Source organism: Mus caroli, unplaced genomic scaffold, assembly GCF_978045245.1.
Source record: "Mus caroli unplaced genomic scaffold, Mus_caroli_1 scaffold_11, whole genome shotgun sequence".
NCBI classification, from domain to species: Eukaryota; Metazoa; Chordata; class Mammalia; order Rodentia; family Muridae; genus Mus; species Mus caroli.
In genome coordinates this window covers 44,151,732-44,178,257 of record NW_028227266.1, presented here as the reverse complement: position 1 = coordinate 44,178,257, position 26,526 = coordinate 44,151,732, and the positions used below count along the sequence as shown (strand labels likewise).

General features: G+C 47.2%; 2 protein-coding genes across 2 annotated transcripts; both read right to left on the bottom strand.

Annotated features, from left to right (window-relative positions):
• Positions 1 to 262: 262 nt before the first annotated feature.
• On the bottom strand, positions 263 to 15,356 carry Bud13 (BUD13 spliceosome associated protein). The gene is made up of 10 exons (XM_021172422.3): positions 15,185 to 15,356; positions 12,595 to 12,685; positions 11,892 to 11,976; positions 10,519 to 11,331; positions 8,808 to 9,025; positions 7,369 to 7,471; positions 6,950 to 7,088; positions 6,530 to 6,714; positions 6,254 to 6,335; positions 263 to 629 (listed from the first exon to the last, which is right to left on the bottom strand). Exons 1-10 carry the CDS (start codon positions 15,325 to 15,327, stop codon positions 536 to 538), a joined length of 1,953 nt encoding a protein of 650 aa, XP_021028081.1. The 5' UTR covers positions 15,328 to 15,356; the 3' UTR covers positions 263 to 535.
• Positions 15,357 to 16,779: 1,423 nt separating this feature from the next.
• On the bottom strand, positions 16,780 to 25,816 carry Zpr1 (ZPR1 zinc finger). The gene is made up of 14 exons (XM_021172420.3): positions 25,004 to 25,816; positions 24,733 to 24,894; positions 24,224 to 24,314; positions 23,643 to 23,713; positions 22,940 to 23,026; positions 22,537 to 22,659; positions 22,149 to 22,196; positions 21,918 to 21,984; positions 21,541 to 21,611; positions 20,678 to 20,767; positions 20,002 to 20,112; positions 18,638 to 18,724; positions 18,412 to 18,477; positions 16,780 to 17,343 (listed from the first exon to the last, which is right to left on the bottom strand). Exons 1-14 carry the CDS (start codon positions 25,172 to 25,174, stop codon positions 17,209 to 17,211), a joined length of 1,380 nt encoding a protein of 459 aa, XP_021028079.1. The 5' UTR covers positions 25,175 to 25,816; the 3' UTR covers positions 16,780 to 17,208.
• Positions 25,817 to 26,526: the final 710 nt, after the last annotated feature.

Sequence of the window (26,526 nt, the reverse complement as noted above, 5' to 3'; positions counted from 1 at the left end):
GGGTTCTTCTTCATTTTTGTCCATATAACCTAATTTTCTGAGCCTCAGCGGCCACCTTTCCCACTATCATATAACACTGCCTTATCACACACACAGTCCAATATTCCTGAACTTGGTTTAACACCAAATTCTGTTTTCACAGAATACTTTTAGCCACACAGTTAAATTAATGAAAACTGCAATCACTCAATACTCCCAAGACACCCAGAAATTTCATATAGCTGGAATTCTTTCCCAAGCAGAATACCCAGTTAGGAAATGATTATAAAAAAATAAATATGTGTTTATTTTTAAGAAAAAGGAAAGCACTGGCCAAGAACAAACCCTGGGATAAAGAAGTCACCGTGTCCTGCCAAAGCCAGCCAGACAGTGAGGGCACAGCCAAGGTTAGGTGCCTGTCCAAAGGTCAGGCTGACAGCAACTTGCTGGTCTGTGTCTCTTAGCAGGACTCCTTTAGAGCTGGATGTGAGGTGGCGCTACCAGTACCACAGCATCACATGGCCTCAGGGGGTCACATGGCCTGGGGGTGGGGTGGTCACATGTCCTCTACACTCCACTTGTAGGCAAGCTCCTCCACAGCCTTCTTGCTGGCGAGCCTGGCAAAGCGCTTCTGTTCAAAGCCATTGGATCTGCAATCAAAAGAGAAATTCTAGTCAGCCAAAACTCTCATTGTTTACTTTAAAAGGAAGGAAGCCAGGTGGTGGTGGCACATATCTTTGACTCCAGCAATCAGGAGGCAGAGGCAGGCAGAGGCCAGCCTGGACTATAGAGAGTTCCAGAACTGCCAGAGCTACACAGAGAAACCCTGTCTCAAACAAACAAACAAAAAGAAAGGAAAGCTATTTATAGGAAAATATTTAAACCATATGCTAAAAAGTCAAAGCAACAAAACACACAAATTAACCCTCTTCTCAGTCCCAGTTCAGACTTACGGACAACTATCAGACTCTTAGACAACTATTTCAAACCTTTATTATTCTCTACAAAGATTCAACACAGCTCGGCCTGGCCTGCATGGGCTACGGAGTTAAGTTCATGGTTAACCTGGACAACTTCATGAAGCTTTGCCTCAAAATAAGTAGTAAACTGAAGGGATGTAACTCAGTGGTAGAGGCAGAGCCCCTACCAGGCTATGAGCTCAACACACGGTGCAAAACCAAAGCACAACTCACTGTGGCCGATAGCCACAGGCACAATTTAACCATTGGTTACCTAAGTACTGAGCCCTCACTGGCCATCGGGTGCTATGGAAGAATCCGGGCAGGAAAATGAACTACACAATCCCTGTCCTGACGAACTCCGACAAGCGACGCAGACATTTAAACGATAACTAAAAAGCAAAAGCCAGAGCTGAAAAAGTGGCTCAGGTGTTAAAAGCATTTGTTGCTCTTGCAAAACCAAACTGTGACTCCCCGGTACCAGTGGATAGGCTCACAGTCACCTTAAACTCTAGCGCCAGGGGACCCAAGACCCTCTTCTGGATTACAGACACTGACACACAGACACACAACTTCAACCGAAGAGATGGCTCAGCAGTTAAGAACACTGGGGTTCCTCTAGAAAGCCCGTATGTCAGCTCACTACCATCTGTAACTCTAGTCACAGAGAATTCAAAGCTACTGCTGCCCTGAGGGTGGTGCACAGACACAAAGCTAAAACACCCATAAAAACAAACAAAATGGAAAAGTTAAATTAAAAAAAAATAAAAAATAAAAGGAAAAACTGTTAGAAACATGTGTGGGATATCAAAGAAACAGAAGTGGAGGTGGGAAAATATCAGATGAAGGACTAAGCAAGGGCCTTTGTGGGAGTGGCCCCAAGCTGTGCCTGAAAGCAGCAGCAAACCCGCAGGCACAGAAACAAGAGCCCTGGTCTGCGCAAGGGGTGACAGGTTTGTGTGTGTGTGTGTGGGGGGGGGGGGGGTCACTGGCATGGGCAGAGCCTAGAGTGTGACAAATGGTATAGCCACAAGTCAACACTGGAAAGACAGGTAGAGGGCAAATCCCTGTGAGCTTAGACAAACTGTAAAAACAAACAAATACAAATTTCATCCAGGAAAGATGGACTTAAAACTGCATTTCAGAGACATCTCTAGAGATGTGCAGTAAGAAAGCTAGCACAGCGGCCTGACAACAGATGAAGGCAGTGATGCCAGGTAGGGATGGCAACAGGGGCCATCGAGAGGAAAGAGCAGTAGGACTGGGTAACTGACTAGTCACAGCCAGGGTCCGTAACCTGAGTGAGCAGATGAGTGAAGATGCCACCCTGCAGGCGGGTATGCTCTGCATGTGTGACTGCGCCTGAGGCACGTCAAGAGCACAAGGGCAGAGGATAGGATTGACGACATATCTGGACCCACACACAGACAGTGGCTGAAGGCCTGGCTCGGAAAAGAGGCAACCGGAAGGAGCAGGGAGGGGTTCCAGAAGGAGAACTGAAGACCACTGAAGGTTAACAGAAAAAGGACACTCACAGGGGCCAAGACAGGACCGAGAACAAGAACAGGTCATTATGGAAGCCAATTCTGGATGAGGTTCAAGTACATAGTGAGTGGACCACCACAAACTTCAAATTCCTTCCCCTTACCCCCACCCTTTTCTCTCTCCAAAATGACACCCCTTCCTTTTTTTACTATTTATTATTTTATATTTATTTTCCTTTGAGACAAAACATTGCACGCACGCGCGCGCACACACACACACACACACACACACACACACACACACACAAGAAATGTGTGTATTTGGGGCTCCAAAGACAGCCAAAGAAATGAAGAGCACAGCAGGCACGGAGCAGCAGGCACGGCTATGACAAGATCTACCTGCAGCTATGGAGCAAGTGCAAGTTCAGGGAAACCCTCCTGCCAAAGATTCTGCAGGGTGACCAACAAGCACAGCAGCCAGCCAGCCTGCAACTGCAGTCCCTCCTTGACCTCAGGAAGAACTGGAGTCAGATTCTAGAAGCAGCCTGAAGGACAGAAGACAATGCCTTAGGCTGGCGTAAGTGGAAAGTGGATTCTGACACTCGAATAGCAATTATAAAACCTGAACAAAATAAATAGTGGTTTAAGGCATGGGTGAGCACTAAAACAGAAAGAAACATTCCAATAGGAGGGGGTTGGCCAGAGGGTACGTTCTCGGTCCAAACAGCTCAAGTAGGCCACAGGCAGAACCACAGGCTGACTGGCTTGAGGTATTAGTGGCAGTGGGAAGAGTGGCTACAAAATTAAGGAGAAGTCCTGGAAGAGAGACATGCAAAGGGGATAAACCCTGGTTATCTACAGCAAAGGTCACACCAAGCTTCGGTGACTCACTATGTATGTGCAGAGGACCAGTAGCAGCCCTGTCAGAGTGCAGCAGCCAGAGGCAAGACCTGAGCCAAGATGTTAACTGCTGCCCACTGCAAGGGAGACGGGCTCAGTGTAGAGTAGAACTCCAGACAAAAATCAGCAGAGAAATGCAGCAGGAGCCAAAGCTCCAGTATGTATCCCTCATAAATAAAAGGCCTAACAAATAAGCCAACTGGAAATGGAAAATAACATGTACTCAAAAAAAGTTAACCAGTTACGGTGTCACTCACACATAATCTCAACAGTCAGGAAGCTATGGTAGGAAGGTCTGAGTTCAAGATCAGTTTGGGCTACATAGCCAGCTCTAAACCAGACTGGCCTACAGAGTGAGACCCTGTCCGTCCCCAAAAGAGAGGGGAGGCAGGGGACAGGTTATTAACAAAAAGCAAGTCTGTAGTGAGCAGAATGTTGCAATCAGCAGACAAAACTTCAAAACACCATTTATAAATATTTTCCAAAATGAGAAAACAGTCTCTAAATGGGTGAGCAGATGGGAAATCTCAGTGGAGACATGCAAGCCATCAAATGGGAATTCTGGACTCAACGCAGCTGAAACATAACAGCAACTGACAGAAAACAACTGAGGTATCAGGACAGTTCTGTAAACTCTCAAGCCACCTTAGCCTAACAGAGTTTTATAAAGCACCATCATCCCAAGTAATTGCTGAATGTATAGTAAGGGCATCAGTCACTAGGGAGAATCAAAAGAATGGGAAAATATTCTACGTGTATTTCAGAGAACTTTCTCAATCTACCACTCAAGTGATTTTCTGATGGTGTATAATAAAAAGGTCAGCATTTGGAAGGTGTGTAAAATTTTCTCAGCCAACCTGCAAGTTACAAATGACCAACATATGATTCATAGTGTGCACTGGTAAAAGATGTAAAGTATAATAAAGACCATGACTGTAAAGATGGCTCAGGAGCTGCTCTTCCAGAGGACCTGGGTTCAATCCCTAGCACCTATCTGTAATTCCAGTCTCAAGGGATCTGACAACCCCTTCTGGCTGCCAAGATTACTTCCTGCACAGACTTACATGTAGGCAAAACACCCAGACATAAAAAATAAAGAGGAAGAAAAAGATCATGAATTGTGCAGGCAGGCGGCACATGTCTTTAATCCCAGAACTTGGTAGGTAGATCTGAGTCCAAGGCCAGCCTGTCTATATAGGGAGTTCCAGGTGAGCCAGGACTACTAGAGAGACCCTGTCTCAAAGGAAAAAAAACCACAAAGATTATAAATTGTAATGCAAAAGTATCAATAGTTCTCTCCATATCTACAGACCACACAACAGCCTTGAAGGAGACAGCTTTTCTGTGTGCCACACCTTCCTCTTCTGCTGGTGACATGGCAGGCTGGGTTCTCTCCTACATTTCAGCTCAACACTTCACAATAGACAAATTCAGAACCCAGCTGTCTACTATTAGTCTAGTCATTAATGTTATTTGCAACTAAAATTATTTGTTTTTTAATAATTAGTTTTCATTAAAAATAGTGGTAATTATATTAGTATATAATGGTTTATTCTATATAGTGAATAAATGCTCTTTTAATTTTTAATATAGTAACTATAAATATATAATAACATAAACAAAAGCTTCTTTAAAAATTCTATTTGTTTACAATTCTATTTGTACACACACACACACACACATTTAAATGAGTGTGTGGAGGTCAGAGAACAATTTGCAAGAGGCAGTTCTCTCCTACCATATGGGTATCAAGACTTGAACTCACATCATTAGTCTTAGCAGCAAGCCCCTTTGCCCACAGAGCCATCTCAGTAACACAGAGTATAAAAGGGTCCTGAGATTGAAACCTCAGAGAACCCTCACACTACAAGCTCATGTTCCATGTGGACAAAGGGAGATGGGATCTGCAACAACTGGCAGAAGCCATCCCATCAGTCAGGAAGCCCAAGTACACTCTGAGACGCTGGCCAGTAACCAGATGAGGGGACAAGACTGGAACATTACCCGGGGCTCCCTCCCAGGATTACAGAGAATTAAATGTTCAAACATGACATGTTAAAGACATAACACAGGGGCTGGAGAGATGGCTCAGCAGGTAAGAGCACTGACTGCTCTACCAAAGGTCCTAAGTTCGAATCGCAGCAACCACATGGTGGCTCACAACCACCCTTAATGAGATCTGATGCCCTCTTCTGGCGCTTACTTATTTATAATAATAAATACATCTTTTAAAAAACCAACACAAAAGCCGGGCAGTGGTGGCGAACGCCTTTAATCCCAAGTACTGGCAGAGGCAGAGGCAGGCGGATTTCTGAGTTCAAGGCCAGCCTGGTGTACAGAGTGAGTTTCAGGACAGCCAGGGCTATACAGAGAAACCCTGTCTCAAAATAACAAACAAACAACCCTCCCCCCTAAAAAAACACACAAAAAAACCCACAACACAGAAAAGGCTCAAGACCACAGCCCTCGTCCACCCTCTAACCCTTAGACCACAGCCCTCGTCCACCCTCTTAACCCTTAGAACACTGAGCATGAGCAGTGTGGCAAACAAAGTGGGACTTGTCCGTCACTCATCCTGAGCTTTTCTGTTTATGGGAAGGAGATGGGAGAAACCCAAGCCTTGAAGCACCGAGCTCAGGAGCTGAAGCACCGAGAGTTGCTTGCTACTCCCTGTGACTGCAGAGTGAGAGCAAGGGTGGAGGGACCTTAGACTCTGGACGAAGCCTACTGTGGCTCCCAGGCTCTATCCCCATGACCTAGGAGGTAGTACATGAGTTGGAGTCAGCCTAGCTAGGAAGTGAGACTCTGTCTCAAAAAGAAGGAAAAAAATAAATATAAAAAAGAAAAAGAAAAAAAAAAAAAAGGAAAAGAAAACCAGAAAAGGTCAAGGTCAGGCAGAAGAGAAAACAAAAATATAGGAAATAGACCCACCTGTCCACTCCATCCCAGCGATACCCAGGCCAAATGTTGAATCTATTGGGAGGAGGAGCAGGACCACTGTAGCGAGGCTTCACTAAAGACAGGAATGAGAAAAAAGAAATTAGCTACTGACACAAGTTAATTCAGAGCTAGATGGCTATGGGAGAAAATTCTTCATGGAGGTTCCTCTGATTTTGATTCAAACTTCCAAACACAAGGGCATTGCAGTAGTGGGCAGCCCTCTGACAACTCTCAGCCACCTCCAGCTCCAGCAGCCCCGAGTCTCACCGTTCTTGTTCTTGTTCTCCTTAGCCTTATTCTTCTTAATAAAGTTGGCCATCGGATCCCCTTCTCTTTCTTGTTCTCTCAGCATCCGATCCAGGTCTTCATCATCTATGTAGCGGGCCAGAGGCTTCTGCATCTCCTTCATTGCATCTTCTACATTCTGTTGCTGCTGCCGGCTCTGGGCAAGCCTGGGCAAAAAGAAGCATCCTGGTTGAGAATTCTCTCCTACACTGAGAGCCCACAGCGCTGCCCTGGAGGACTCCCTCTTTGTAGCAGCCCCAGAATCCCAACAGGTAGCTTGAACCAACCATCTCAAGAGACTGTGCACCTGAGGCTCGTTCGCCCCCTATCAGCTCCCAGAAATGCAAGGCAGTGGCTGGCTCAGGTCTTGCAGTCTAGCTTTGTGCTCAGGGGCGCCCTTACCCTTTCCCCCACTGGGCATATAGCTCATCTCGCTCTGAGTCTTTCTCTGCTTTTCTCCTCTGTTCCAAGCGTTCCAGCTTCAAATTCCTCTTCCGACCAGACTTGTCCCGAAATACAGTTTCAGTGAATTCAAACTGAGCTATGAAGGAAAAACCACATTTTAAAGATACAGGCATCACAGTCAATCACATTCTAGCACTAGAAACCAACGCTTGGGATCTTTTGCTGAAAGACCTCTGCAGACAGACCACAGTGGCTCCTACCAGCATCTTTCACATGCTGGGAGGAAATGAGTGCTTGCACTACTGAGGTAAGCTACGTAAAAGCAAGGAAGTTTCCCATAGCAAATACAAGCCACATGAACAACAGAAAAGAGAGCTACAGGACCGTCAGTGGCCCCTGCAAGCTCACATTTGTACCTCCGAGGTCTGTGGTGTCCTGGTCCTGTTTCTTGAGTTCCTGGTGCTCCTGCTGAACATCAGTGACCAACCCAGTTTTTGCTCCGGAATACATGTGTGCAGCCTGTGCAATAGAAAAGGAATACACGTGTGCAGCCTGTGCAAGAGAAAAGGAATACACGTGTGCAGCCTGTGCAAGAGGAATACACGTGTGCAGCCTGTGCAAGAGAAAAGGAATACACGTGTGCAGCCTGTGCAAGAGGAATACACGTGTGCAGCCTGTGCAAGAGAAAAGGAATACATGTGTGCAGCCTGTGCAAGAGGAATACACGTGTGCAGCCTGTGCAAGAGAAAAGGAATACATGTGTGCAGCCTGTGCAAAAGGAATACACGTGTGCAGCCTGTTCAAGAGGAATACACGTGTGCAGCCTGTGCAAGAGGAATACACGTGTGCAGCCTGTGCAAGAGGAATACACGTGTGCAGCCTGTGCAAGAGGAATACACGTGTGCAGCCTGTGCAAGAGGAATACACGTGTGCAGCCTGTGCAAGAGGAGAGGCAACAGCAACACCATTTTGCCAGGAGACAGATAGCTGCTCCAGTGCCTGACTGTCAGCTATAACCAAACCAAAACCTCTAGTTTTAAATTCTCAGTATTGACCACAAACAGGGCTCACAACATAGAGTGGGAAATATCTAATCTCACAGAACACTTTATGGTATCAAATTTTAAAATAAACAGAAACACAAACATGGGGCACATAGAAGGGAGTAAGAATTTGCATGACTTTTCTTTAAAAAAAAAAAAAAAGATAGAGTCCCCTACAGCACAGGCTGGCTTTGAACTCACTTATGCACATTTTAAAAAGCAAAAAGCTGACATTTAGAGGAATATAGTTTCTCGTCCAATCTCACAGATACTAAGTAGCAGAAGTAGAATTTAAAGCTATTATTGGTTTCACAGGGTTCTGCACTTCTAACTGCACTTTATAATCTGTAAGCCTCAATTTACTGTTAGGAAAACAGGTGGTGCCAGCTTGTATATCAACAGGTGGGAAGAGGCAGATGAGTCAGAAGTTCAAGGCCAGCCTTGGAATACACTCAAAACAACAAAGACAAGACACTGAGATGAGACTGGTGGCATTACAAGGCTCTGAGAGGCAGCTGGGCACTCCTGATCCAAAACCAGAAATGCACAACAGTCCAAAGTCTACAACATTCTGAGCACCACTTGGGTGCAGTAGCACAGCCTTCAAACTCAACATTCTGGTTCCCAAGCTTCACTCAAGCCCAGCTAAGACGAGTTCCACCCAGGTCACCGTCAGAGAAAGTTCCAGAAATGCTTCTAACTCCAATTTCCTGTACCACTTTCTCATTCTCTGCTGGAGCCTCTGCGGTGCCTGTAAGGCCAGAAGGGAGGAGTCTCCCCAATAAAGAAAGACACAACTCCTGGAAACCTACCTTCTTGCCAGGACGGGGACTCCTTCGAGGTGGGGAGAGGTCAGAATCGGAAGATTTGGTCCTCTGTCTTCTCCGGGGTGGAGAGAGGTCGGAGTCAGAGCTCTGGCGCCTTGCTCTGTTCCGTGGTGGTGACAGATCTGAATCAGAATCCTGGTGCCCCGAATTTTTTTTTTTCCGTGGAGGAGAAAGATCTGAATCAGAGGCTTTTTGGTAGATACCTAAGTAGAAAAGAACAAACGCGTCTATGAAATCTCCTGTGTCTAAGAGAATCTAGGGATTAAAGAATGAATCAAGGATGGGTATGGTTCAGCAGTAAAATGCCTGCCTGGGATGTCAGACCTGGGTTTGGTCCTCAGCACGAGAGAGAAGGGAAGGACCATTAACTCCTTAGGAGATTGCTTAAAAGAACTTACCAAGCTGGGCACAGTGTCTTTTTAGTCATCCTATGAAATAACATGACTAACCAAAACACAGGCACAAGTGACACAGAGAAGAACAAAGGCGGGGGCTTGGTTTCCTGGCCTCCAGTGTCTGGTGACTTTGAAAAGTGTATGAGATCTCAGACACAGGCTATACTGCCATCTCTCACTGCCACCCTCTTCAGAACTGGCATCAGAAATGAGTTGGCCCCTGCAGTGTGGCAGACTGAAGACCTGGACTATATGCTGATCTCCCCAGAATCAAGAATAACAAAGTAATTTCATTTTAAGATTAAAACTATAGCTAAAACAAATGATGAAGTAAAAAAACCTTTTCTGCAGGGGCTTGTTCTAGATGGCAGTGTCACCGGTCACCTCCTGAAAAGCCACTATATAGCAGGTACTAGGTAGTAGCAACAGCCACACATTCTGACCTAGTAAATAACTCCATAGTTTTCTAGGAACCTATCAGTTAAATCCCCAGGAGATCTAAGATAAGAAATAATAAAGGGCTAGAGAGATGGCTCAGCAGTTAAGAGCACTGACTGTTCTTCCAGAGGTCCTGAGTTCAATTCCCAGCAACCACATGGTGGCTCACAACCATCTGTAATGGGATCTCATGCCCCCTTCTGGTGTGTCTGAAGAGAGCAATAGTGCACTAATATATATTAAATAAACAACTCTTAAAAAAAAAGAAAAAAAGCAGCAATCCCAGTTGTGCCATCAGTGTATGTACATGACGATTGTCAAATATCCTCAGGGCAAACTCAGGGAAGACTGGTAAGTGGAGCGAGCAGGCAAGAATCCACAGGCAACAAGTATGTTCTGCACACTCAGGCCCAACTACGCCCAACATGCGTGCCCAAACCACCTAAGGACACCGGCTACAACACTAGCAATAACGTTGTCTAAATGACACAATTTTGTGACCCTGCTGTGTCTATACATTTCTGTACATCAGTGTATTTGTGTTTATTATTACTGTATGTGTGCATGTGTGTACCTGATCGTAGGCATGTACATGCGGAGGTCAGAGGACAACTTTCAGGAGTCGATTTTCTCCGTTTACTGCAGTGGTGAAGGCAATGCTTTACCTCTGAGCCTCTGAGCCCACCCCATCTTTGCCGTTTTATGGGGAGGGCGAGTGAGCAAAAGGACATGAAACTTTCCCCCAACCCTTTTATTTTTCAACTCCCCTAAGTCTAGTCTCTCTTCTTTCAAAACTTTCCAAAAGAAACTCGTTCTTACACTCCCCAGGAAGAAGGTCCTCTTATGCATAGCCTTATGCTCACCTTTAGAATCAAGCTGTTTCTTAGCTCCAAAATGAGCCTTTGCTTGCCGTTTCCGTGGAGGAGAGAGGTCAGAGTCATGCTCGTACTTGCTGTTGGTGGAGAGTGATGGGTGAGAGGGTCCTAGCCCACTCTGGGATGCAGCCTTGCCAGGGGCTCTTTCTGCAGCTTTACTACTTTTGGCTTTGTGCAGTTCCAAATCAGGGGACTCATGATGGGCCCTCCTGAGATGCTGTGCACCTGAAGAGTCAAGAGTCCTTCTATGCTGGGCTGCAGTAGGGGAGTGGTTATGGGTCTGTCTTGGAGAAGAGGTACCTAAGGAACCATGATGGCCTCTCCTAGGAGATACGGCTGAAGAATTACGATGACACTTCCTGGGGGGAGAAGCAGCTGAGTCATGGCGGACTCTCCTGGGAGGAGATGGATCCGGGGTGTCATGACGGACTCTCCTTGGGGGAGATAGATCCGGGGTGTCATGACGAACTCTCCTGGGAGGAGATGGATCCGGGGTGTCATGACGGACTCTCCTTGGGGGAGATAGATCCGGGGTATCATGACGAACTCTCCTGGGAGGAGATGGGTCTGGGGTGTCATGACGGGCCTTCCTGGGAGAAGATGGGTCTGGGGTGTCATGACGGACTCTCCTTGGGGGAGAGAGATCCGGGGTATCATGACGAACTCTCCTGGGAGGAGATGGCTCTGGGGTGTCATGACGGGCCTTTCTGGGAGGAGATGGGTCTGGGGTGTCATGACGGACCCTCCTAGGAGGAGATGAATCTTGGTCATCGTGATGAAAATGTCCATCTTCACCATGGCCTAAACACAAGAGCAAACAGTAAGAGTCCCACAATGTGCTCTGGCCTAATGGCACAGAGGGTAACAAACCCCACTTAGGAGACAATTCTTTTGTCACCTATATATAAGAAAAGAGCAAGCACCAGGAATATTCTATAGTTAAATAGATCTCAAGAAGTAAGATTCAATCACAGTGACCTAGACTATAGACTGAGACCGTCTCAAAGGTTTAAAAAAAAGAAAGGAAGGAAAGGAAGACACAGGGGATGGAGGAGGAGATGGGAGAGCCTTGTTTATGGAAAGTCAGGAAAACAGAGAAATAGTCACAAAGTGAAAGACAAAACTCTGGCCCTGACCACGGGAGCTGTTTCATTCTAGAACCGTGGAAAGGCTGGTCTCCGGGCTCTGACAAGTCAGCCTCTAATGTTCCATGCCTTTCTTCTAAAGTCCTGACATCTTTGTCCCACCATGTTTTTCATCATCACTGACATAAAACAAAGCAAGCATTCCTCTAAGGCAGGGAAGCAGAAGGAACCCATCCAGGAAGTGAGATGTGCAGTTGTGTCACTGCTGACACTCACCTCCCAGAAGCTTCCACTTGGCACTGGAGCGGAAGGCCTCCATCTGCTTTACCTCTTCTGGACGCTCATCCACAAACTCAGCCACCTGCAGGAGTAGGGGCACTACAGCGAGGAAACCCACAGGACCCAGCCAAGGAGCACTTGTCTCAAGAACCCAGAGCCATAGCTTACAGGCAGAGAACTGCCTGCTTCTCCTTGTGATTGCATGACTGACGTCTACTGTCCATCATGAGACTATCATACCAAACAGTGCTAGCCCGAAGATCAAAATTCAAAACCATTTTCTGCTGAAAATGTATCATGTCCACACCACTGCACAGTCAAAACATTAAGTTGGAGCCAGGGGTGGTGGCACACACCTTTAATCCCAGCACTTGGGAGGCAGAGGCAGGTAGATTTCTGAGTTCAAGGCCAGCCTGGTCTACAGAGTGAGTTCCAGGATAGCCAGGGCTACACAGAGAAACCCTGTCTCGAAAAACCAAAAACCAAAAACCAAAACCAAACCAAATCAAAACAAACCAAAAAAAAAAAAAAAAAAAAAAAAACCCACCACATTAAGTTGGGACTGTCTGTCTGTATAAGCACCATGAAGGAAACAGTGCCACACAGCTCTCTGAGGGTCACCTCTCCCCTTGCTCAGTGTCAAGTCTGAGAAGCCTGGATCATTTCAAAGTCCTAACAAAAGTCTCCACGAGATACATACCACAGGCAAATCTCCATCCTCTTCCTCCTCCTTTTCCAGCTTAGCAGTAGAGATAGCCGCCCAGCCCACATCATCATCAACAATCCGCATTCTAGATGAGAACAATAAAAACTCAAAAAGGAAGTCATGCTGTGACACGGGCCTACCTACATTTACCTGTTGTTCTTTACAGATGGTTGTGAGCTACCATGTAGTTGCTGGGGATTGAACTCAGGACCTCTGGAAGAGTAGTCTGTACTCTGAGCCATCTCTCCAGCTCCCTACCTGTTGTTCTTTGACATTTAGAGTGTGTGCGCGTGTGTGTGTGTGACAGTGATGGTGTATATATGTGATACAGCATGTGCATATGGAGGCCAGAGGACAACTTGCAGGAGTCAGCTCTCTCCCTCCGCTATGTGGGTTCAAGGGATGGAATTCAGGTTGTCAGGCTTGTCAAGTGCAGAGAAATGTCACTGCCCCCTACTGGCTTTTAAACTTAAAGGTATGGCTCAGTGTTTGTGTGCTGTCAATTCACTCCGTCACTGTCCGCCTTTGGTAATATCAGTTTTTACAAAGGCACCCCCTTCCTTCTGCCAGACCTACTCTTCTCACTGTTAATCACGAATCTTATTTTCTTTGGGCCCTGGTTTTGAATAACTTCCTTGGACCTATCTTTCTTGCTCACTGTCTCCTACTCCCAGAGTAGAAATACCTCTACACACTCTTAGAATGCTTTCATTTGTATTTATCAGCCCATATACTCATTAAATTCTAAGTTCCAACAGCCAAGGGCTAAGGCATTCTCTTATTTATTCCCTTGTTCTTGTTGTTGTTCCCTATAGCTAGCTTTCAGCTCTCTATTCTCCAGCCCAGCCTCCCCTGTGCTGGGATTATAGACTTTTACCACCATATCCCGCTGACTAATACATTTTTTGTTCATCAAGGCCTCTTCAACACAACTGTCACAGGAGGTATTCAGCCCTCCACACCCATGGACTTCACAAGTGCAAACTCAACCAGGGGAAAAGGAATAGCCAATGTATTAAATAGGTAGACTTTCTTTAGTTACAATGGCCTATATAATGTAACTACTGGCATACTACCTAAGCTGTAGTGGGCTTTTAAGTAATCTAAGGATGATTTAAAGAGGGTGTGAATAGTTGACATGAAAATAGTGTATCATTTTGTGAAAGAGCTTCAGGAACCAGTGCCCCAATTACTGTAAGGTGGTGGCAGTCCAATAAATGTGTGCCGCACAGATGAACTGCAAGGAGGTTATTTGAAATGCCAGGAACACATGACACTGCTTTAATCACAACAACCATTTCAGACAAGTAGTAAGGTGCAAGATCACTGTAAGGGCTGGGACTTCAGGCTCAGAGAGATGAGCATCTCTTGCAATGGACCACTCAGGCTATAAGTAGCACAGCTAGGATTCTAATTCTAATCAGTATTGCTCCAAAGCTTAAACTTTCCCCCTGCATGGCATTGCCCCTTCTTCCAGGGACATCAGCCACACTGAATTCAGCACCACCTTCACTGAATGATAGGCTCATCTTAACTGGTAACACCACGAAGATTCCATCTATAAATGAGGTCATGCTCAAGCTCTAATGAAGATAAGTGTGGAAATGAGGGACTAATTCGACCCAGTTCAATGGACCATACGGTAATAATACTGTCAGACCATGATACTGCACCACAGAGAGGGTGAGCCACACTTTGTATCCTATCTAGTACTCTCTTTAAGCTGATAAGCATTTAGTAGACCTGAGAGTGGAGTGTGAGAATGGAATTAGCCCCCAGAGTTTCAACTTTCTATCCAAAATAGCACCTTTAGTAAGCTGCTAAACTTAGGGCTGCTGCTCTAAAGTCTACAAATACAGACTTTTCCTTTAGTTCTGTAGGTTGATGTTGGATCTCCTAACCCAACCTTTCCACATTCCAGTGGCCAAGTTACTAATGGACATTTCATCTGAACTCTGTCTCAGCACATCTCTTTGCAGTCTGGAAGTATAGTATTTAATATAATTGTCTGCTCCATTACAATGTTCTGAAAGCTATATGGTCAATTTTTTTAGAAAGAGGCCAGGCACATGATGTGAACTGTTCCCATTTTAGTTGTTACTGTTAGTAGTAGATGTGAGTAATAGGATATGGGTCTTTGATTCCAGATCAGTTCCTGGCACTTTGGAACCCTCAGAAAGAGATTTTTGGATCTTGAATGAAAGAAAGAAATAAAGAAAGAAGAGGGAAGGGAGAAAGAAGGAAAGAATGAGAAGGGAAGGGAGAAAGAGAGAAATAAAATGAGAAAGAAAAAGGTTTGAATCAGCTTTGATATTCTTGGACACGACTTTCAATCTGTACCTAGAACGACGTAAGCTACAAACGCGGGGAGAGAGTGAGTTAAGTTCTAGCTGCCTTTAACACAAGGAAGGCGCTGCTCAGAGGCTGAGGTCTGGGCTGCCAGTGGCAGCTACAAGCCCGCCCCGGGGCAGTGGAGCGGGGCCTGAGCTCGGGCCGGGGTCGGCAGCACCGCGCGGGCCAGGACGAGGAAGAGCTGCGGCCGAGGGCGCCACCGGGCAGCGCGACACCCCACCGGTCCACTCACCCCTTGCCGCCAGCGCCTCCAGGCTTCGGCCGTTTTTTGCGCCGCTTGCGACCGGCCTCGGGACCTCCTTCCAAGCCACCATCGGTCCCAGACAAGTAACGCTTCAGATACTCAGCTTTGGTGAGTGGCGGAGCTGCCGCCATGGCAGCGGCGAGGGCGGAGCAACAGCTCGGCGTGGGGGACAAAATTCTTCAACGCGAAACGGTAGGGGTGGAGCCAGAAGCGGAAGCTTTAAGACGGGGACTTTTTGAACTGTTGGGCTGAAAGGCGTGAACCTTGGCAGGCTCCGGGGAAGCGTGCGTACATCTCGGGCTGGCTGTGCTTTCCTGAGACGACGCATCGGTGCAACAGCCTGCAGCCCATGCTGTCTCAGCTGAGAAGCCACAGGCCGATGTAACATGATCCTACCCTGGCAGCGTCAGCGCCAGAGTAAGAACACCTGTATGAATGTGGGACTTACCATAGCTGTACCACTAGGGGCACATTCTTGAGCAGCGTTTTAATAATGGACGCTGTACCAAACGTTTCAATTTCAATCACTTTTATTGGTATAAATACCTTTTGGTTGGAAGTCTGCTGGAAGAGGCTTCCGGGTACCATTTAGGGGAAGTCAAACTTGTGACTATGAAAGTTTGATAGGTTTTTATCAAACCTGTACTGACCCTCTCACCTTTGGTATTGTCTTCCGAAAAAATGATATAAACTCTTCCCAGTGAAATGGATTCCTGGTCAGTGTGGCAAAGAAAACCAGGAAGATTCTGGAGTTTCTTCTATAAAGGCTTAAGTGTTTTATGACTTCTCACTTAACCCTCACCATTTTTTTTCTTTCATCCAGCACCGAGGATTAAACCCAAGGCCTTTTGCACATGGTATGCAGGAGTTCTATAGCAGAACTACATCCCCACTCTTTTGAATGTTGAAGATCTAAATTGCCTAGGCTGCCCCTGAATTTGTTACCCTTCCTCCTCAGCCTCTCCAGTAGCTGGACTATTTACACCATGACCCAGCCTTCAGTTTTATTAGCCTCCTTTATAGATAACAAGAACTTTCCGGTAAGTACAGGAACCCACACATCTTCATACTGCCTGGCTCTAATTTTTGCTAGCAGAGGCCAAACAAGGATGGTGCAGGTTATCCAGTTTGAATTTGTTTTGTCTTGAATCAGGGTTTTTCTGTGTAGCCCAGGCTGTCCTGGAACTTCCTCTGTAGACCAAATTGGCTTCAAACTCAGAGAACCACCTGCCTCTGCTGGGATTAAAGGTGTATGCCACCCTGCTTTCCAGACTGCTTTAAGCTGCATGAGAACAGCTAGACTCCACACAGGTATACCTGGCTCAGAACAGACAGGATGACCTACTGGAGTGAATCAAATGCTGCCTCTGACAGCAGCCACCTCAAGAAAGATTTGCTTGGGAAACTTAAACTGGTTTTTCCTTCCTCATTTCTTTTCATGAAGAAAGAATCTCACTGCATGGCCCAAGCTGTCCTCAGTCTCCTCGGAGCTGGGGCTGCAGGTGTGACTCAGTGTGACCCAGCTTAGGCTGCTGGCCTCTAGCACATGGTAATCAGTAAGGACATGAACGCAGAGGCGGGTGTCGTTTAAAGGCCATCACTTTAATGTAGCGTCTTCACCTGTACCTGCTCGGCCCCTCCATCATCCTTCCCTGCTAAGAGTCAGTACTTCACATGCCCAGAGCCAGCAGAAACTTGTATTTCACTTCCCCAGACTTCAAAGGTCCAGTACTGGAGGTCAGAGAGCTGACAAGCAAAAGGTGATGGCAGACCGCCTGGTGTTTCTGGGATTCTTCTCACGCCGACTTAAAAACTCCAAAAGAAGGTCAAGGAGCACAGTAGGGCTGCAGCTGCTTCGTCAGTCAGCTGCTAACCTTGGGTGCTTACATTTCTAACTCAAGTGGTAACCTCTTCACCATGGACGAGGGCTTGAGCACTCCTCGTCAGTTCCCAACAGTAACATAACCCTGCAGTGTGAGTGGCACTGTAGCTGGCCAGTGAGCTGGCCACTGCTACCGCTGTGGGGCCAGGCCCGCCTCATAGCCCTCTGTCTTCATGTCATTGAGCCCGAGCTCCTCATTTTGGTCAAAGGTGCGCTTGTACCGCTCGACCTTCATCTCTGGATCGTCTTCAGGTGCATACACATTCTGCAGGGCCAAGAGCAGATAGACGTCTGGTCAGCGCCTGTGCAGCCCGCCATCCCCTCCCACGGCTGACTCTCAACCTCCGAAGAAGTGCACAGGATTTGTAGGGTCTCTAGAGCCCACGGCTACAGTCTGCAAGAGTGTGTGTGTGTTTGTGTGTGTGTGTGTGTGTATACTAGTATCAAACCCAAGCCCCTGTACATGCATACAAGTGTTTAACCCCCAGTTCTAAGTACTTTTATATATGGGCCTTCCTATAAAAAAATGTAGCCAAAGTTGGTGATTGCTTATAATCTCAGCACTCTGGAGATTGAGGCAGAAAGATTACAGATTTAAAGCCAGCCAGGCTACATAACAAAGACTTGTCTCAAAAAAAAAAAGAGGTTTTGGGGGAGGGGGACCACAACGGTCATAATTATGTGAAAAACTAGGCCAGTTTTGCCAGGCCCATCAGCACTCATTAATACTAAAGTAAGGAGGAGGTCCCAGGTTCAACACAATTTTGCTGCAGTTTTATATGTATCAATTGCCAGATGTTTGCTTGCCCGTTCAGCCTAACACCTCTTGGCTTTTCTGGCCTGCCCTCTGGCCAGGTTCCTATTGCTCCTTACTTCACAGTCAGATGCAGAACGGAAGCTCCAGTGCTGAGGGTGAGAACAAGAACAAGACGAGCAGACCCAGGAAGAGAAGAGCCTACTTTCTTATATATTCACTCTGTACCTAGGGCACTGAGCACGCTAGCCAGGGAAACAGTTACTCTTGGCTTTTTGTTCACATTATTTTATCTTAAGAGTCTTAAAAATCGCACAGGCTGGTCTTAAACTTTCCATTTTCATGGCCTTCTGAGGACCTATGATTGCAGGCCTGAGCTAGGTATGGTCTATCTACCTTTTGTTACACACACTTGGAGTCCCACTAACACCACCTTCCCCCTTCTTCCTTACCTTCCAAGTCCTGCCCAAGGCCCCAATTGAAGACTTAGCAAGGCTTTCCTTGTTAAGGGCTATCATGCAAATTCTATGAAGTTCCGAAAATATATCTCCATAGAACCACCAGGAAGGCCTAACTTACCTGCAGGTAACTGTTTCCTGCTGGGTCATCCATGATAAAGTGGGCCTTCATCTTGCCCTCGATGATCTACAGGAGAGAGGAGGACTTAGCAGGTAACTCTTACAAAGATCCTGGAAGGAAGAGGCTATGGCTGCGAGACGAGAGCCAATCCAGTTTACAAGGTGCAGTTCCCAAAAGTTTAAAGAAAGGGAAATTGGGATTGCAGAAATGGCCTGGGTCCACTTACCTGGCCCACCTTCTGGCTAAACTCCTGCAGTTTCTCTGCCTGGCCAGGATTAGAGCTGTCGCCCAATGTGAATGGGTTCTTGGTTACCTGTAACACAACAGCTGGGTTACTACAACACCGACGGTATGGGTCAACCTCAACCTCAAACCGGGGATGGGGAGCAGTGGACTCCCAGTGGGAGAAGCCTGGTCTCCATGTCCCACAACGCCTTGCTGACTTAGGGGAGGGGAGGAGGGTGGCCCGAGAACAGGACAGGAGAAGATGTCTATGAGACTGCTTTGCCAAGAAGGAAACTGGCAGTAGGGGCTGGAATCCAGTAGCGTTCTTACAGTATCTAATCCCAATATGGAAAAGAAATGCAATGTACAATTCACAAAGAAAAGCCAGGCAGTTACTTGGCCTGCAGTGCCAGCACATGGCAGGCTGAGGCCGGGAGGTGGCAGGGGTGTGTGTGTGTATGTGTGTGTGTGTGGTTACCTCAAGGCTAGCCTCAATTATATCACAAAGCCATCTCTCAAATAAATAAAATAAACACATTTATAAGATCTAATATAATTTTGCACTACTGTTTAGGAAATACCGACAAGAAAAGTCTCCACATATTCACTACAGATGTCAAAAAGACCCCCTTCTATTTTGTAATGAGGTAAATGACTTAAGATCACAAAATAACTACACTGGCCCACTGCTAGCTTTGAGAATTTCCATTAAAAATTCCTATAACTGCTGGGCAGTGGTGGCACACACCTTTAATCCCAGCACTTGGGAGGCAGAGGCAGGTGGATTTCTGAGTTCGAGGCCAGCCTGGTCTACAGAGTGAGTTTCAGGACAGTCAAGGCTACACAGAGAAACCCTGTCTCGAAAAACCAAACCAAACCAAACCAAACCAAACCAACCAAACAAACAAACAAACTCCTATAACTAATTTCTCTTCCTTCTCTTCATAATTGATACTCAAATCTCTTGAACGAGCTTTTGGGTTTTTTTGTTTGTTTGTTTGGTTTTGGTTTTGGTTTTTCAAGACAGGGTTTCCCTGTGTAGCCCTGGCTGTCCTGGAACTCACTTTGTAGACCAGGCTGGCCTCAAACTCAGAAATCTGCCTGCCTTTGCCTCCAGAGTACCGGCATTATAGGTGTGCGCCACCACACCTGGCTTGAACCAGCTTTAAGGCAAAGAAATCCCCAGTTATAAGTGACAAAATAGAATTTGTTTTTGGTAGGAGGCATTTGAGATAGGGTCTCAGGTGTCCTCAAATCCGGTCTTCTTGCCCCAGCTTCTCAAGTGCCATCATACCCGGACAAAGGACGTTACCCCTTCCCCTGCCAAACTGCTAACAGAAGCGATACAGCACACTCTGCACTCACCAATTCTCGGATGTCTTTCAGCAGTCCTTCTAGAGTGGTGAACTTGCCCCCAAGTACAGCCATTCCCAGTTCAAACTCGAGCTCTGGGATTTCCACACTACAGGTCTCAGACTATAAGACAATAGGTCACATTTACAATTAAATCACTGGATGGCAGCATAGCTTCATCCAAGAGCCCTTGTCTAGTATTACCAGAGGTCCCAGGTTCAATCCATAGCACTAGACAGATGGACAGACATACAGAGAGACAAACTGATTTAAAACTAGGAACAAAGAAAGCCAACCAAATTAATAAACCAGTGACAGTTTGAAGACAAAGTTAGAATGTTAGTTTACTCTTAATACCTGGCTAAAGCCAGGGTCTCACTCCCCCATCTGAACTAACACGAAGTTAGCATGACAAACGGAAACTGAGTCACACCTACAAGCTATTGTACCTTGTCTAGGGTCAGAGAAGAGCCCATATAGCCAATAGAAACTAAAAGACAGCCAAGTCATTGCTCAGAAAGACTAGGGGCCACCCTCTGAGTCTGTACTCCCAGTCACGGAAAAAGCCTCCTGGGGTCCCTCAAGCCCAGGGGAGTTACCGGGTTCCTTGTGTTCTTAAGCACTAAAATGATCACTTCCTCTAGACTGAAGCAGCTATATGACAACAGCTATTTTCCAAGTAGGCTACCTTGAGGAGGTCTCTGGTCATGTCTGAGGGATCTGTGATGTGGAGGGTGATCCTGGTACCCAAAGGTTCCACAGCTCCTCCGGACTTCACCTGTGGAAATGACGGTCAGGAGCAGCTCCAGAGAAGACCCCTGGCCTCACCTGCTGCCACAAAGACTTGGGCTTTATGGAGGCTCCCACCACCAGCTTCCCCTGACGGAAGCTCCTAATCCAGCAAGGGCATCAGTGACGGGAACAGAAACCATCAAGAGTCCACAGAACACTGCTCAGCCCTGGTGGCATGCCAACTTTAGGCAATTGCCAAGAAACCCTGAATATACCTTAAAAAGAAAAAAAAAAAAACCCCGAGACTGTCAGAGGATGAAAGAGGCTTGTAAGCATTTCAGTCCATCCCTGCATTTGCTGTCATAGTCTAGGAGTTTAGTCAGGGCTGGGACATAGCTCACTAACAGCGCTCTTGCCTCGTCTGCATGAGGCCCCAGGTTTGCTGTCCACTGTGTCCCCATAACTTAAGTTCAATCAGCTTATGCTCGATACACTTAGGAAGGAAGGCTTACAACCTCCACAGCAGCCACCAAATCCATTCCCGACAGCTCCCCTGAGTTCTTCACTGAGTCACACTCTGTCCAACCTTCAGCCTTCTGAGCAACCACAGCCCCTTCCACAAGGTCAGTTTTCCATCCATCTTGCAATCTCGTATTTCCAACTTCTCTCTAGGCTAATTCTCAGCTCCTTCAGTGGCTCCTCCCCAGCACTAAGCCCCCAAAAGACCCAAATACAGCTGATGCCCATCCTCAAGTAGATCCAGGAAGCTGGCAGACTGCTACAAAGGCGTTGCCCCTATGCCAATCTTCTCCCACCCACCTCATTAGTCCGATGCCCACAATTCTCACAGTTGGTGGCCATGATGATAACCTCTTTAAAGTGGGGGATTTCTGGAAGATGGAGTTAAAGAAGTCTATCTGCTTCAAGGAGAACCCCCCCTCCAAGGAAAAGCAAAGCCAAGTCCCACACAAACAGATGCAGTACCCAAGACTACAATAAACGGGCCTTGTGCTCACAAACACGGAGACCTGGCCACACTCAGAAGCCAAAGTATGCAGTATGTAGCTTCATTAAAGGTTCATCCTCACCACTGAGGATAAAGCACTGGCTTTCCCTGAAGGGAAGGCTCCCGTCTGTAATATAACGTTCATGCCCGAGTCAGCTGAAGAGCAACCCAATTGCCTGCTGAAAGATACGGACAAGCTTCATGTTGGTCTGAGCTGGAGCATTGCATTCTGGGCAGTTAGTGTTGAACTGGAGCACCTAGGACATAATACAAGGGCACAGACTGAACATCCCCACCCCTTCGAGCAGAAGACACCCCGCGGGTGGTCACCCATGTGAGCTGTGACAGTGACACACCGGACATTTGTCAGTCTCAACCCACAACTCCACTGTGGTCTTCAAAGGGAGCCAGCACCACTCACTTCGTTTCTAAGGTCTTCCTCTTCCGCCTTCTCCTCTGGTGCTTCTGCCTGAAAGAACAGAAACCACAAGTTGGCAGATAGACCTCAGCCTACAGTAGACCCCTGCCCTACTTAAAGAGGGAGAGAATGCCTTTGTTCCCTGTAAGGTACCAACGGAAACCTCAAAGGACAGATGGATAGAGAAGCCAAAGCAAATCCCCAGACAAGAAAAAGACAGGGCTCAAGGCTGGGTTCCTGTGACTGACACCTGCTTTGTGAGTGCGATAAAAGGCCGTGACAGGATGCACTGGATGATGGTGGCAGCAATAGCAAAGTGACTTTAGTGACTTCAGGACCCAGAACACAGGGCAACCCCAGAGCATCCCTCTGACTTAATCAGTCCACTTACTTGGAGCCCCAGCATCTCAGCTTGCTGTGGGGTTCGCTCATAGTATGTGATCACCAAGGCATTATCTTTCTGGGGAGCATGTGGGTTTTCTACAAAGCTGTTTCCCGAGGGATCATCAATGATCTAACAGATAAGAGAGGAGAGAGTAAAATAAACCATGCATAACTTCCATCCAGCGCTAGAACACACTAGAAAAATCCTGGTCCATTTTTTTATTTTTAGGTTGGGCTTCAGCATAGCCTAGCCTGGCCTATAGCGTGCTATCAAGTCAAGGATGAGTCCAAACTCTTGATCTTCTTGCCTCTTCCACTTGCCAAGCTCCATGGTTACCGGCATCAGTCAGTGTCAAGGGATGCTCCCCTCCTCCTTACACTGAAAGCGGCTGCAGTAGCCCAGTACTTACCAGTGTGAAAGGGGAAGCCATTTGCTTTAGGTCCTTTAGTTTGCCAATGAACTCATCAATTCTTTCTGCGATGGCACCTTCTACTGCCTGCCAGGAACAGAATGAAAACTGCAGACTTGGCAGTACACCCCACACCCCAACCCTCCGACGGCCACATCCCTCCAGTCAGATCCTTAACATCCACTTATACTGGGAGCACAGGGACCCGAATTTCATAGTGAGACACAAGAAGCTCATCTGAAGTTTATAAACGATGCCGGGGGTTAGGAGGTGGGCTTATTTTCTTATTTATTATTCCACTGCACTGTAGCTTCGTCTCCATGGGGAACTGTTGCTTCTGGCTCACAAAGGTATCTGCCATCACATTTACATCTTACATCACACGGGCACATAACACATAATTAAAAAGAAATTCCTTTAAAAATCCAAAATTCTGTTATGCCTCTCTAGCCAGTTAGAGACAGACAGCAGCAATGTGCAATGACATTATTTCTCTAATAATAAGTACAGATGTAAAAGAATCCTCAGGAAGCTGTAGATAAGCCAAAGACTCTTCCAAGGTCATGTGACATTATCTGAAGTGCGGGAGGGCACACCGCGACACGGGCTGGGGACAGCACAACATGGAGAACTAGCTCCTTTATGTGCTCAATCAAAAAGTCCCCCAACATTTGGTCTGATAGTTTGACTCATCCCTACTCACCCGTCGTGTGGGCTGATCCTGTTCCAGGCCAGAGATCGCGCGGCTGATGAGTCCTTCAACAGTGGTCAGAGCTTGTGGTGAATGAAACATGAGACAAGTGAGTGCTAACGTGCTATCACTTGTCTGCGTGACCCTCAGCACTTTCCCTGAACTCTGCAGGCCTCCTTCTCCTCATCTATAAAGCTCTAAACTAAGCACACCGTGGTCTGTCTGACTACTGGACTCTTAAGAGATTTAACTAGACGGGCAGTGGTGGCGCAGGCCTTTGATCCCAGCACTTGGGAGGCAGAGGCAGGCGGATTTCCGAGTTCGGGGCCAGCCTGGTCTACAGAGTGAGTTCCAGGACAGCCAGAGCTACACAGGGAAACCCTAAAAACCAACAAAAAAAAAAAAAAAAAAGAGAGAGAGAGAGATTTAACTATAACTTTCTACTCACATTAAAACATGAAAATCCACTATAATTAAATGGCCAAACACAAGCCACTAGGCGTGACCTGGACCAGGCTTTGCAAGAAAATAGGAAACATTTCAGCAAGGTGTGAACGGCTCACACACCTCACACACCTGATCTTAAAACTCACCTCCCTTCTGGCTGAAAGCTGGAATCTCAAAATCCAGCTCGGGGATCCTTGTGGTGGCAGAGTCTGTCTTTACCACTTCTCTGTTCATGTCCTGGACAGAAAGCAAACCGTTCTAGCTGAAGAGGTCAGCAATAAAGCTTGGGAAATAACCAGACCATCTCTCCATCAGATGCCAACCCAGATCTTTCTTCTTCCCGCCTTCCATTCAGAAGAGTCCAAACTACTTCAGGATCGTACACATGGTGTCAGCCTGACTACCCAGAAGGTAAGAACACCACCCATAAAGCCCAGCTCTCCCACATAAATCCCATCACTCCCACAAAATTCGCAAAGCACGTTCACCACTCAAAGCAGCAGAACAGAGGCCAGCACCACCGACACCACTGTCAAAGGAGGACACTAAGGGCTTGGGACAGGTCTGGTGAAGGGCCGATGGTCCGATTGGGGGCTCTGGCCCCCAATGCTCTCTCTCTGAAACCGTGGGGGTACCTTCTCTAGTCTGCGCTCACCTCTTGGCTTCTCACGGTCAAGGTGTAGCGCACTCCCTGGTCCTGGATCCTGCCTGCAGACTGGATCTCCGTGTTGTTCCAGCCACAGTGCTCGCAGGAAAAGGAGCTCACGATGATTTCTCTAAAGAATGGAATCTTGGTGAGCAGAAGTCGCGTCGTGCCCTAGAGAAGCAGAAGCGGCGTTGGGGAGAATGACTTCAGCTTGTTTACACCCTGTATGCCAGAGCTGCCTCTGGCTGCAGGCTGGGTGGTCCCCCGGGCTCAGACTCACGTTCCGGTAACAGTTCATGCACAGTGACTCGATCTCGGTAGGCTGTTGTTCCTCATCCTCGGCGTTGAGGGGCCGGAACAAAGGCCCGGTGGCTGGTGACGCAGCCGCAGCGGGCGAGGGCCCGACGGCGGCCCCCGGGTGTCCCGGCTGCACAGCCCCGCTGGCAGACATTTCCCCACGCGTTGCTCCCGCGGCGGCTTCCGGCTTCCGCGGCCCCTGCGACCTCACTTCCTCCAGCCGCTGTTCCCGCCCCCTTCTTAAAGAGGCCGCAGACCTTGCGCTTCCTAGATCAGTCTCTGACAAAGTCTTCCGATTCCTGGACTGCACTTCCGTAGCTAGATAAGACCCACACTGGGCTGGAGTGATGGCTCAGCGGGTAAGATCCTGAGTTCAAATCCCAACAATCACATGGTGGCTCACAACCATTCATAATGGGATCTGACGCCCTCTTCTGGTGTGTCTGAAGGCAGCTACTCTGATCCAATTCAGTGTGTAGCTTGCTAGTTGTGGCTCCTCTATACAGGTAGCCTGTTTGTCCCCAGGACCTCAGGTCTATGTAAAATGCCCTGGGACAAGGGTACCGGCTTGCTTTGGAATCCCCTAGGCAGTGCCCTCAAAACTGTGGCCACGGGCTGATGAGATGGCTCAGTGGGTAAGAGCACCTGACTGTTCTTCCAAAGGTCTAAAGTTCCGAGTTCAAATCCCAGCAACCACATGATGGCTCACAACCATTTGTAACCAGATCTGACTCCCTCTTCTGGATCGTCTGAAAACAGCTACAGTGTAGTTACATACAACAAATAAAATAAATTTAAAAAAAAAAAAAAGAAAGAAAGAAAAAACTGTGGCCAGACCTTGCCTGGGTCCTCGCTCCTGTTATCCAGCTTCTCCCCTCCCTGACTCTCTTTCCCCCAGCTCGTCACTTCTGTCCTTTTAAACACTGCCTCTAACTATAAATACAATGCTCTTCTTTTTACTGCTTCTCATCCCCCACCCCCACCCCCACCACCGCATTCGCTGTCTTAATCTCTCCCTGTTTTCTAACAAAACACCCTACTTTATCGGGTTCTTTCAAATTTCCTTTCTAGCACTTCCTCTCTAAGTCTTAGACCACAACCCAGTCCCATGGCTGAAACTGGCTCTATCTACAGGATTGAGGGTAACAAGGGTGTGGTTGAGTGGAGCGCAGCTTCACAGAGGATCTGTAGTGGGGAGGTATCAAGCATCCTGTGCAGAGCAGGCTGAGCTGGGAAGAAAGGGTGCTGAGCTGGGCTTTCCTTCCCCACCCCTGTCCTGTTTCACTGGGTCCCTGGGGATCTTTGATATCTGAGTGAGTGTGTATACGAAAGAGAGTTAAGAGTTCTTAGGTCTCTGAGCATGTTGTTAACCCTAGTACTTAGGAGACAGAGGCAAGTAGATCTCTATTAATGTGAGGCTAACCTGATCTACATAATGTATTCCAGGCCAGCAAATACTCTGTAGTGAGATCTGTCTCAAAGAGAGAGTTTTTATCAATCCCAAGA